General features: G+C 45.1%; 1 protein-coding gene across 2 annotated transcripts in view; it reads right to left on the bottom strand.

Annotated features, from left to right (window-relative positions):
- Nucleotides 1-716: 716 nt before the first annotated feature.
- Nucleotides 717-13,428, bottom strand: part of LOC132381013 (ras-related protein Rab-7b-like) — a 55,402-nt gene continuing 42,690 nt past the window's right edge. Inside the window, exons 6-7 of one of the 2 annotated variants that reach the window (XM_059950094.1) lie at nucleotides 9,278-9,383; nucleotides 717-1,758 (exon numbers count right to left, since the gene is read on the bottom strand). In XM_059950094.1, coding sequence (XP_059806077.1) covers nucleotides 9,300-9,383 — 84 coding nt within the window. In that variant the 3' untranslated portion in view covers nucleotides 717-1,758; nucleotides 9,278-9,299. Of the gene's footprint in view, nucleotides 1,759-5,273; nucleotides 9,384-13,428 lie in introns of those variants that run through there. The other variant, XM_059950093.1, reaches the window with a different exon arrangement.

Genomic DNA, 13,428 nt, shown 5'->3' with positions numbered 1-13,428 from the left:
GCTGAGACCCTTCATCAGGGCAAGGAAAGAAGCCAGGTTAAATGAATGTTTGATCAAAGAGAAAGTTTGAAGAGCATAGAACTTTGGAGCAGGAAGGTTTAAGGGAAGAAATAGCAGAGACCCGTTAAGGATCCAACAGGCAGGTAAACCAGGTGAGGGTAATCAGCGGGCATCCCACCTTAGTGAGGTAGGGGCACGGCTGTCCTGAGTCAACTCAGGCAGAATGGGTGATGAAATCTACAATCAGATCCAACGGCCAGGAAGTCAGTTCGGCAATCCCTTGTGGGGAGCGAAGGGCATGACAAGGCACAGAAGAATTCATGGTCACCTACAGCAACTAGGGAAGCCCTCAGATGTGATGACTACTTGCACCAGTGGACTTCTGAGGTCAGGAGAGTGGAACTGACCCGTTGCAGCAGCTTTTCCACTTAAAATACTCTCCCATACAGGTTTCTTCCTGCAGTTAACGTCATCTACAAACCTGAACAAATCTAACTGCCACTGTCAGATACAATGGACAATCAATCACCAGAATCTGGGAAGAGTGGGGCTTCCAATGGGAAAAATACCAGTGATGTTCGGACAAAGCGAGTTGAATCGCGTAACAGAGAATACCGGGAAATCAAGGTGAGCAATGTCATGGAAAGACCTGAAAACTAGGATTTAAAATTTGTTTAACTTTATTATTTCTGTTTATTTATTGGGATACAGTGTGGTACAGGTCTGTCTGACCCTTTGAGCAGTGAGGCCCAACAACCCCCAATATAACCCTAATCACAGGACAATTTACAATGAGCCATTAACCTCCAAATCAGTACATTTTCAGACTGTGGAACCGGAGGAAACCCACGCAGTCATGGACAGAATGTACAAACTCCTTACAGACAGTGTTGGGAAACATTGACTTGGAAACATAAATTGACTGCCATTAAGTTGCTTGTGAAAAAGAATATTTATAGTTAATAAGTGCATCTTAATGTCAATCTTACATAGATGGAACATCAAAGCATAGTACAGGCCCTTCGGCCCTCAATGTTGTACTGACCTTTTAACTTACTCTAAGATCAGTCTAACCTTTCCCTCCCGCATAGCCCTCCATTTTCTGTCATCCCTGTGCCTCAGAGTTTTTTTAAAATGTCCCTAATGTATCTGCCTCTACCACCACCCCTGGCAGGTTCCATGCACCTGCCATACTGTGTAAAAAAAACTTCTACCGATTGGTAAATTGCTAGTGGTTTTGGATATCTGAGCTGTTCGAATTTAATTGTCATTCAACCCATACGCATTTATACAACTAAATGAAGCAGAAATCCTCTGAAGGCAGGGTACAAACAGTCACGCATGGCACAGGTAGCTACAACCCAGCACTTACAGTCACAAAACATAATATTATTAGTGTAAGTCCCTGAGTGAAATGGCCTGGAGATTAATGGTGAATGGGATGTTGTCTGCAGCCACGTTTCTCCAAGATCAAGTACGCAGCCGTTCTTCTTGTCACGCTGGTTCAGTAAATCAGCTTGTCTCACGCTGGGTCTGCCGCAAGCAATCAGCGAACACTGGAGAGCGGCACCGACTGAAGGGATCAGCCCCAATGCAGCACGGACAACAGCTCCAGAGCACTCGCCACACCTCTGTTCTTCCCCACACCGCCTCCAGCGGCTCCTCCACTAGGCGGCCGTAGCAGGCGACACCATGGCTTGAGGCTCTGGTCCAAGCAGGAATAAGTTGGAACAATTTCACGGATTTTGGAAATCTGGTCTGGATAAGGAGCATGGAGGAGAAAGCAGAGATAAGTTTAGTAACTCCAGAAATTAATCAAAAGAAGAACACACGAGAGCCAGAGATGTCTAGTTTCATTTGTAACTTTAAGTGAAGCACACACTTATGATGTGGTGGTGTAACAACATATGCCATTTACATACTTTTACATATAACCCATAATTAATTATTTAAAACACAAGAAGTGCTTAATCAAACTATATATTTACTATATTACTCTAATATTAAATGCACAACACATCTCCCTGCTTAGTTATGAACTCCAACTTTATATTGAACGCATCTCAACTATAGACGCAGTATACCATATAATACAACTACTATATAGACATCTATAGAATGTAATTTCTAATTGTTCCACTCTGGCCTAAAGATGTAGTCACTCTGGGAGATTTTCTTAATTTTGTGGGATACCATAGCATAGTAAATTTTAAATTGTCCCATTCAGGCCTAAAGATTTAATCATGGTGGAGGATTTTGGAGTCTTGTAGGATAACGTCCTTCCTGACAAGTGGGTGGTCACACTGCAGGTAAGACCTGTGGCTGTGAAAAAATCTCAGGTGCTAGGGCGTCCTCTGTGGAGTTGTGGGAGTTGACTCTGGGACTGCAGGAAGTGGTTCCAACAGCTCTGGACCCCTTTCCCCTTCAACAATTCATTCTGCTCTCCTCAAGTGATCAGTGTGTCATCTCCAGATGTCAACAGACACAATCCCCACTGAGAAGGAGAGTGGTCCAATTTTGTCCTTGGTTTTCCCAAGTACCCACTTTTGATCACCTCTGCAGCCCCTCACCAGGACTGCTTGTCTAGGGGTGAAACGTTAAATCTCCTTGTTTGAGGAGCCCTCAATTTGTCTCAGGTGTTTATTTGCATATTCCTTCTGAGATTGGGATTGAGGAGATCCAGGCACGTAGTTGGTGAGTTGTTGTGGAGTGGGCTGCATTATGATATGCAAGGAAGAAATTGGCAAACTTCTGATTCAGTGTTAGTGCTGCACATTCTTTGGACTCTGCACAAAAATTTCTGCCAAGTCCTTTGTAGCTGGCTGCTACAATGCAGATATGGTTGCTCCTTTTTGCATCGTGTGGCACATCGGCACCATTTTTCTTTGCCATTTCCTTAACATTTGTCTGTTTTTACAGGGTCAAGTTACTAACTCAATGCTCAACCCAGCACAGATGGAAAGTGTGCAAGGGGCTGGCCAGATTCGAACCAGGGACCATTTGCCTTGAACCCGGTGCTGATGGCACTATGCTACCAGCTGGTAGTAATAAGTCTTATTCCATTATTTTCAGGAATGGCAGAAACCGTTCCACAACAAACTGTGGTCCATTGTCGCTAACTACATGTTCTGGAATCTAAAAGGTTACTGAAATGCTTGGTATACCTACTTGATTCAGCCCACTAAGTACATGGTGCCTCTCAGCAGAGCAGGAAAATCACTCCTCCCCCTTTACTTCCCAGAACTATTTCCCACCTGCATGCCTGCCAACTCTCACGTTACCTATCTACACCAGGGACAATCGCACAGCGACCGATTAACCTCCCATCACATCTCTGGGATGTGAGAGGAAAAGGAGGAAGCTCACACACTTATAGAAAGAATGTACAAGCTCCACACAGTTAGAACCTGCTTGAGATTTCGCTTGTTCTCCTTGCACTGTCAGGCCAGCACTGCCTGCTGTGCCACATGCTGCCATTACAGAAGCCCTGTAAGATGTCCAAATGGTCCCCTTACCTTTATATCACTCTCCTAGTACCCTTTGTAGCTCCTTGGACTAAAATAAATTAGATATATCATTACAAACGCTCATCAGATTGCGATTAAAAGATTTGCTTTATTTGTCACACAAACATCAAAACATACAGTGGAATGAGTCGTCTTTGCGTCTCATCAAATCAGCGAGGACAGTCTGCAGGTGTCATACCAATGCCCACAACTCAATAACTCTAACCCATACGTCTTTGGAACGTGGGAGGAAACTGGAGCACCCGGGGGAAACCCACACAATCTCGGGGAGAACGTACAAATTCCTCACAGACAGCGGTGGGAATTGAACCCCCGATTGGTGATCGTTGGGCTGTGTAACGATGCGCTAACCATTACACTACCGTGCCGCCCCTTCTGCAAGGAATGAAACACTCGGGCAGAGTCTAGATCGGGTTAGGCCACCTGAAGCACAAATGACTTTCATTATTCATTATTCATTAATTTGAGGCAAAGCATAATCAAATGTATTGAAATGGATAATTCCCATATTTCAAGTTGTTTATGGCATTGATCTGGCCTACCATCCGCTCATTAATATGTGATCCGGCCCGCAGAGGCAAAAAGATTGCTGACCCCTGGTCTAGATGCAGGGTGTTGACCTGACATATTGACAATTCCCTTCCGCCTATGGATGCTGCTCAGTTCCTCCAGCAGATTGCGTGCTGCTCCAGGTTCCAGCACCTGTGGCATCTGGTGTCTCCAGTCAATAGAAGTTAGAATATAGAACCATACAGCAAAGGAGTGGGCCATTTAGCCCATAGTGTTTTGCCAAACCATCTAAAAAGCAGATCAAAAACACCCAAACACTAATCCCTCCTACCTACACCATGTCCACATCCCTCCATCTTCCTCACATCCATGTGCCTATCCAAACGTCTCTTAAAAGCCTCTAATGTATTTACCTCCACCACCATGCCAGGCAGCACATTCCAGGCATCCACCACTCTCTGAGTAAAAAACTTGCCCCTCACATCCCCCCTGAAACTACCCCCTCTCACCTTCAATGTATGCCCCCTGCTATAAGACATTTCAACCCTGGGAAACAGTTTCTCCCTGCCTACTCTATCTATACCTCTCATAATCTTATAGACCCCTATCTGATCTCTCAACTGCTGGCGCTCCACAGAAAACAGTCCAAATCTAACCAGCCTCTCATGATAGCACACGCCTTCTAAACCAGACTGCGTCCCGGTAAACCCCTTCTGCACGGCACTTCAAAGCCTCAACATCCTTCCTATAGTGGATCTCGCTCTAGATGGAAATAGAAATGTTAAAAGCACCGGTGCAGGTTGTTTCGACCTTGTCTCCTGATGGAAAGTATAGGAACAAACTCAGAGCATTCAAGAATCAAAACATTATCTCCTTCTATGTTGGCAGAGCACAGCATTCCTACAAAATAAAGACTATTCAAACATTGCTACTGAAATCAGAGTTGCTGTGGTATAAGACCAGTTGAAACTTCAAACAGAATGGAGTCTCTCCAATTTTGGGGGGACTGGTATGTTAAGCAGTTTGGTGAAGCAGCTAGAGACATAAGAGGCAGCAGACGTTGGAACCCAGTTAAATAAACTCTTCCTGGGCTGCCAGCCGGGTACAGGTATCGATTTTAACAGATGATTCAATGACAAACTCTGCCACCTTTATCAGGGACGATGCCTTGGCATGTCTTCTCTGGTGGTATATAACACCCCCCCCCCCCCCGTCGTCTGTCCCTCCTGATTGGTTGAGGACTAACCAATCAGGTTTCTGCTGTCAAACCTTGTTTAAATTGAATTCCAGTTCTTACTTAGAGCAAGAGCTTGATCTTTGTTAAAATTCTTCTTCGCTAGCTTTATTTCAATGGCTTCCTTCAGCCGGCGATCTCAGAAGTTATTGGCACAGCACAGTTGTTTTGTGCCATCGAAGTCAATCCTATGGCTATTGCAAATGCAATGTTCTACCACCGATTTTCTGGGTTACCCAAACGGATACACCTCCTATGTTCCTTGACATGGTTTCCCATTGTGTGTCTGTTCTGACCAATACACGCTGCTCTGAATTCACAGGGGATCCTGTAAACACCAACCGACCTGAGTCCCAGGTTATCTTTGACCCACATAGACTGGGATTTGAGTTTCTTACAGGTTTGTAAGGGTTTGGACGATGGGGTATGTATACCACTGAACTAGACATGCCAAGGCATCATCCCTGCTGAAGGTGGCAGAATTTGTCATCAAAACATCGGTTAAAATTGATACACGTACCCAGCTGGAAACCCAAGCAGAGTTTATCCGTCGTACACTTCGGGGGAAGCACTAGATCCTTTGTGAACTCTGGAGTTAAAAACAATCTGCTAGATGAACCCAGTGGGTCAAGCAGTATCTTCAAAGAGGGTCAAAGTCCAGAACTCGAAGCACATTGTTTGGCGTCCCGGGTCCATGAATCTCTGAGGGTCTTCTGGGGTAGCTGAAGGCCCAACGTCTATGTGGCTGTGTCCACGGGGGGCAGGAGGTCAAAGAATGTGGACTGCCTTGGGGTTAGAGAACGGTGTGCGCGCGTGGGTGGGAGGGAGGAACGGAGCCTGTTTTACTGTTGTTGTTCTGTTGCTCGTTGTGTTCTGCGTTGCTCTGCCGAGCTTTGTGCACACGCTGCGTTGGCGGCTGAATGTGTAGTGATACCTGTGGGGCTTCCTCCAGCGTACCCTTAGATGTGGCGGTTGTTAACGCAAATGGCGCATTTCACCATGTGTTTCAATGCACAGTTAAGTTGGAAACCTGAGCCCTGAATTTTGAATCTTGAATCCCTTACTTCCTACCCCCACCCCCCCACAACCTTTGCCACTTGACCCACTGAGTTCCTCCTGTGGATGGCCTGTTGCTCCAGATTCCAGCATCTGCCGTCTCTTGTATTTCCCATGTCACACTGAGAACAGGCCTGTACATTATCTGTCAGCCTCCCTGTTACAGCCAAACATCCAAAGTAAGAGCAGGACTAGGCCACTCAGTCCTTCATACCGGGGCTTCCAGAAGTTCATGGCAGATCTGATTGTACCTCTCCACTGCACTCTTGTCTACCCACTGCACCCTTTAACCCCTTTGCTTAGAAGTATCTATCAACTTCTGCCTTAAAAAAAACATTCTGACTACAAGAAGCGCCCAGTGATATGAAATGACTTGGTGTGGTGTTAACTTGATAACAGTCTCTTTGCAACATTTCTTTGATGGCAGAATACTGGCTCCAGTGTACTCTTTTTTCTAAATGCTTTGTTATTAAGATTAACCATGTTAAAAAAAAGATAGTCCAGGAGGGTAAAATCAAGGCAATAAGCATTCTGAAAGCACCTGATTTTTTTTTTAATTTAGAGATACAGAACAACTACAGGCCCTTCTGGCTCAACAAACCCTTGCAGCAAATTACACTCAAGCGGCTAATTAAGCTACTAAGCAATACATCCTTGGAATGTAAGAGCACAAGGAGGAAACTCACACAGTCATGGGGAGAACGTAGAAAATCCTTACAGATAGTGGTGAGAATTGAACCCGGGTTGATGGCTCTGTGCTAACCATTTCTATGTTGACATCCAGAAATCCAAAAGCGTGTGTGCAGTAATTTTCAATTTTCATAGCCAGAAAAGAATTTGGCTGCACTGGAGCTCCACCTCACTGCTTTGCTCTCTTTTTCCACTACTCCTTTTTTAAAAATATTTTTTATTGTAGCTTCCTCCAAGAGGACCACAACCTCGTCATAGGGTTTGGAGGCTTGCGTGCCTCGATGACCCGGAGAGCTACGTCAGCCGGGTCAGGGCTCTATGCTTTGGGCCACCCAGGCCAAACAGGACAAAGGGTAGAGGCCAGATTAAGAGTGGCCCACCAGTCCTCTAGGTTTACGGGTTTAGCTCAGAGGCCAACAACCCTGACTGGTCAAACTGTTATGGGAATAGAAGTGAAGAATCTTTCTACGTCAGAGTGCGATGGTGTCCCTGAGCCTCCTCCTGGGACCTGCAATAGTGAAAACTGACAGGAAGCCACTGACAAGATGAAGGAAGCCCTGAACACACCGAGAGATGGGGGATCTTCATTGTTGTCCTAAATACCAGCGGCATAACGGGCAGTAAGTTATTGTAACTTACAGCTTTTTTTATGTATTGCACTGTCATGCTACCGCAGAGCAACATATTTCACGATGACACACGCCAGTGATTATAAACCCGATTCTGCTTATAGCTCTTGCCAGTAAGCGAAGAAGGCCGGCTTACTCCGCTCACCCTTCCTAAGCCGCAGAAGTCTGCCAAAGATAATGCCACATTTGATGCCAAAAAAAGATTAATTTATTTCCCTGCAACCAGCAGCAACTGTGAAATAAGGGAGCTTTGCTACCAGATTACTTTCAAAGATTAAGAGAATTATTTTCTAAGACATGGTTTTCATTGTAACCATGGCAGGAAGCCCGAATGAACATAGCACTTATCTTTGTTGGAATAATACATTTTACATTGAATTATGTCAACTCCTTGTCTCATGTTCTGCTTTCCAGTACTGCTCTTCAATATAATCTGTTGAATGATGATAAGCCAGTGCAAAGTCGTGTAATGTACCACAAGCTACATTGGCAGGAATCCTCTGGGAAGTTCACTCCATTGCCATTCACCAAGTCTCCACAACACCACCTGTTGAGTTACTGGTGCCTGGTAATAACTCAATGAAGAACATACAGTATGTAAAAGATTTATTTTGTCCAGTCATCAAATCAATTGAACCTCGGTGTCATTTAACCTTCAAGCTTTATCCGCTGAATGGTTTTATTTCTCTTTCAATGAAAACTTTTGATACTTGGGAACAAGTGCTATATAATAATAATAATAACTTGTTTATAGAGCATTTTTCATACAGACACTGTCGTTCAAAGTGCTTTACAATGGGATAAAGTGCAAACACGAAAGTAAAAGACAAAATGATGTTCGTTCAAAGCAAGGTTAAATAAATGGGTTTTGAGCTGGTGTTTAAAAGCATTATCCGATACTGCACCCCTTACAGCTTTAGGTATTGAATTCCACAGTGTAGGAGCGTAGATCAAAAAAAAAGCTGGCCTGCCAGTCACAAACAAGAGAAAATCTGCAGATACTGAAAATCCAAGGAACAGACACAAAATGCTGGAGGAACTCAGCAGGCCAGGCAGCATCTAAGGAAAGAGTAAACATGTCGACATTTCAGGCCGAGACCCTGCACCAGGGCTGTTTCATCATCGGGTCCTGATGGAGGGTCTCGGCCTGAAACATCAACTGTACTTTTTGCCATGGGTGACTTCCTCCAGCATCTTGTGTGTGTTGACCTGCCATTTATCTTTTGAGGAAGATTGTTTAAATTTAAGAGACCAGCAGAAGATAACCTGAGAGCTCGAGCAGGATTACAAAGCAAAAGCCTTTCTGTGATGTAGTCTGGTCCCAGTCCATTGAGAGCTTTAAAAACAAGTAAGAGAACTTTAAAATCAAATCTAAAAGATACTGGAAGCCGATGCAGAGTAGTAAGGATGGGAGTGATATGCTCCCTCGTCCTGATTTTGGTTAAAAGTCTAACAGTGGTGTTCTGAGTGTGTTGAACTCGTATGGAATTTACAAAAAGACATGCTTCATTATAATAATTTAGATGTCGGACTACAGATTTCACCGATCCTTAGAAAAATAAATATTTGTGTAAAGATGTGGCATTTGGAGAGCTCAGAATCCCAACACGTCTTTAAAACAGATTCCAAACCTTGGCTTTCAATTCCCAAGATTCAGCAACATTTCCGTCTCTCTGTTATGTTCTGGTTCCTCAGGGAGATGGAGTTTGTTAAGTAAGTGTCTTTCTCTTCGGAAATCTAGGAAAGAGGGAAAAACAGGTTCAAATTTAAACACATTTCCATCCCCTGCGCAGCACGCATGTGTGTCTGTATATATACATACACACACACATATACAGACACACAAAGGAATAAACTGTGCAAAGCTCTTTGCAGGCTTAGTGACATGAGGTCAGTATACTCAGTGTACATTGGCCTGAGTGAATAGGTGAGTGTTAGAATCCTGGGGGCGCTGAATGGGATGTGGGGAGAATACAACAGGATTTGTGTAAATGGCTGCTGAAAGGACAGTATTGGTTCAGTGGGCTGAAGGGCCTGACTCCATACTTAGAATCAGTTTCACGTTGGTGGGATGAGTGGCAGGGATGGCACAGTTCTGTAGCAGCCGGTTTGGATTTCTGTAAGGAGTTTGCACATTCTCCCCTAGTGCTCCAGTTTTTTCCCACATTCCAAAGACATAGTGGTTAGTAAGTTGTGGGCATGCTTTATTGCTGTCGGAAGCATGGTGACCTTTCGGGCGGACCCCGGCACAATCCCCGCTGATTTGATTTGACGCGTGTGACACGGTTCAGAGTATGCTTTGACGTACATGCTATAAATAAAGCTAGTCTTCTTTAAGCGGGCAATGGATACTTGGCACTGGAGTGCGATCAAATCATTGTAAACTGCTCTCTCTACATCTGCTTGTTGCTTCTATTATAATCGGTCTGCTCTTAAATCTAAATTCTATGTCTCTAAGTACAACACTTTATTCTGCATTCCATCATTTTTCCTTGCACTACCTCAATGCACTGCTGCTATGAAAAGATCTGTATGGATGGCATGCAAAACAGGCTTGTCACTGTACCTTGGTATATGTGGCAATAATAAATCAATTTACCAATTCACCATTCGCATCAAAGCTTTCCTGATCTCAGCATCAGCAGTTGGGGTGTGAAGGGAGTTTTGTTGAGTCATATTTATACAGACCTTTCACGGATATGGGAGAGTCACTGGTGCTTTGTTTAAAGCCACACATGCAGTTTCATCTTTGCTTGCACAGTATGGTGGCTTAATGGGACGGCAGAATGGCAAAGTGCCTAGCACAACGCTTTACAGTACCGGCGACCCGGGTTCGATTCCCACCACTGCCTGTAAGAGTTTGTACACTTCCCTGTGGCCATGTGGGTTTCCTCTCACAGTCCAACGACCTACCGATTGGCAGGCCAATTGGTCATTGTAAGCAGCTCAGTGGTGAGGTTATGATGGGTGATGTGGCCTGAAGGACTAGAAGGCCCATTAAGTGCTGTATCTCAATATAAATAAATAAAACCCCACTGGTAAGCTCCCTCTCCCTTCTCTCTCTCTCTATCTACTCTATCTTCCTGCCCATCTCGCTCTTTCTCTGTTTTTCTCCCTCCCTCTTTCTCGCTCTCCATATTTAACTTTATCTCTTTTTCCACTCATCTCCTTCCATCTTCCATTCTCACTCTTCCTCTCTTCTCCCTCTCTCTCCTCTCTCACAGAAAAAGAGACAAAAGATAGGACCAAGAGTTTTCCCCGCACACCCCGCCTTCTCTGCCAATCAATACAATTCTGACTGATCCCCCGTCTCAATAGCAGTGCCCAATTAACCGACCAATGTTGCTGTCTTCGGGATGTGGAAAGAAACTGGAGCACATGGGGGGGCGGGGGACACGATCACAGGGAGAGCATGCAAACTCCACACAGACAGCACCCAATGTTCGGAATGAACCATGTCTCCGGAGCTGTCTGTAGACTGGAGAGTCAGAATCAGCTTTAGTGTCACTGGCATATGTGATGAAATTAGTTATTTTGTACCCGCAGTATTGTACAAGACATCAAAATTACTAGAAGTTACAGTTGCTCCGTTGGACAGCAGTTAGCGTAATGCCATCACAACGCCACTGATTCAGGCCCATTTCCCACCGCTGTCTGTAAGGAGTTGTTACGTTCTCCCCATGACCACATGGGTTTCCTCTGGGTGCTCCCATTTCCTCCCACAGTCCAAAGACCTGGCATGGGTTTGTTGGGCTGGAAGGGCCTCTTACCTGCTATAACGTTAACCTAATAAATAGATAACCAATGCAAAAGAGGAATAGTGAACTAGTGCTCATTCAGAATCTGCTGGCGGAGGGGAAGAAGCTGTTCCTAAAATATTGAGTGTGGGTCTTCAGGCTCATTGGGGTAGTATTGGGAAGAGGGCATGCCACAGATGGTGAGGGTCCTTAATGGTGGAAGCTTCCTTCTTGAGCCACTGCCTTTGGAAGATGCCGTCGATGGTGGAGAGGGTTGTGTCCACGATGGAGCTGGCTGACTCTATAACCCTCTGCAGCTTTTTGCAGTCCTGCTCTTTGGAGCCTCACAGCAGTCAGGACCCCAGACTGAAAAGTGCTCTTCCGAGCCTTTGAGAAGAAGGCCAGCAATTGAATAAAAGTGGAATGAAGTGAATGATAAAGCAGATAAATCAAGGAAAAGGGAGCCCGTGGATAGTTCTGCCTTGGTTACGGTTCCAAAATAAAACTGCTCCCACGCCTAGTATCTCCCGATAGCTCCTGATTAACTCTACAGTTCTGAGAACATTCCAGTCTCCTAAGCTGTATCTCAGCCAGAGGGGCCAGTTTGCTGGCCAGGAGGAGAGGGTTTTCTGTCTCCTTCCAGCGCAGAGTGTCCTACAACCCCACCCCACCCACACACACAGTTTCATGCCCCCATTCTATCATCTTTTCCACAGCCAAGTTCCTCTCACTCCCTCATTTATGCTTTTTATCTCACATTCTTTCCCTCTCTATCCCTCCCCCCCCCCGCCCCCCTGAAGATTAGCTTTATTCACCACACGTACATCGAACATTGACAATAGACAGTAGGTGCAGCAGTAGGCCATTCGGCCCTTCTAGCCAGCACCGCCATTCACTGTGATCACAGCTGATCATACACAATCAGTACCCCATTCCTGCCCTCTCCCCATATCCCTTGACCCTGCTATCTATAAGAGCTCTATCTAACTCTCTCTTGAATGCATCCAGAGACTTGGCCTCCACTGCCTTCTGGGGCAGAGCATTCCACATATCCACCACTCTCTGGGTGAAAAAGTTTTTCCGCATCTCTGTTCTAAATGGCCTACCCCTTATTCTTAAACTGTGGACTCTAGTTCTGGACTCACCCATCAGCAGGAACATGCTTCCTGCCTCCAGCGTGTCCAATCCCTTAATAATTTTATATGTTTTAATCAGATCCCCTCTCATCCTTCTAAATTCCAGTGTATACAAGCCCAGTCCCAGTCGCTCCAATCTTTCAACATATGACAGTCCCGCCATTCCGGGAATTAACCTTGTGAACCTACGCTGCACTCCCTCAATAGCAAGAATGTCCTTCCTCAAATTTGGAGACCAAAACCACACAATACTCCAGGTGGGGTCTCACCAGGGCCCTGTACAGCTGCAGAAGGACCTCTTAACTCCTATACTCAATTCCTCTTGTTATAAAGGCCAGCATGCCATTAGCTTTCTTCACTGCCTGCTGTACCTGCATGCTTGCTTTCATTGACTGATGTACAAGAACACCTAGATCTCGTTGTACTTCTCCTTTTCCTAACTTGACTCCATTTAGATAGTAATCTGCCTTCCTGTTCTTGCCACCAAAGTGGATAACCTCACATTTATCCACATTAAACTGCATCTGCCATACATTTGCCCACTCACCCAACCTGTCCAAGTCACCCTGCATTCTCATAACATCCTGACATTTCACACTGCCACCCAGCTTTGTGTCATCAGCAAATTTACTAATGTTACTTTTAATCCCTTCATCTAAATCACTAATGTATATTGTAAACAGCTGCGGTCCCAGCACCAAACCTTGCGGTACCCCACTGGTCACAGCCTGCCATTCCGAAAGGGACCCGTTAATCACTACTCTTTGTTTCCTGTCAGCCAGCCAATTTTCAATCCATGTCAGTACCCTGCCCCCAATACCATGTGCCCTAATTTTGCCCACTAATCTCCTATGTGAGACTTTACCAAAAGCTTTCTGGAAGTCCAGGTACACTACATCCACTGGCTCT

This window comes from Hypanus sabinus, chromosome 25 (genome assembly GCF_030144855.1).
Source record: "Hypanus sabinus isolate sHypSab1 chromosome 25, sHypSab1.hap1, whole genome shotgun sequence".
Classification (NCBI taxonomy): domain Eukaryota; kingdom Metazoa; phylum Chordata; class Chondrichthyes; order Myliobatiformes; family Dasyatidae; genus Hypanus; species Hypanus sabinus.
The sequence above is the reverse complement of the archived record's forward strand: the minus strand, read 5'-3'. Positions and strand labels throughout refer to the sequence as shown.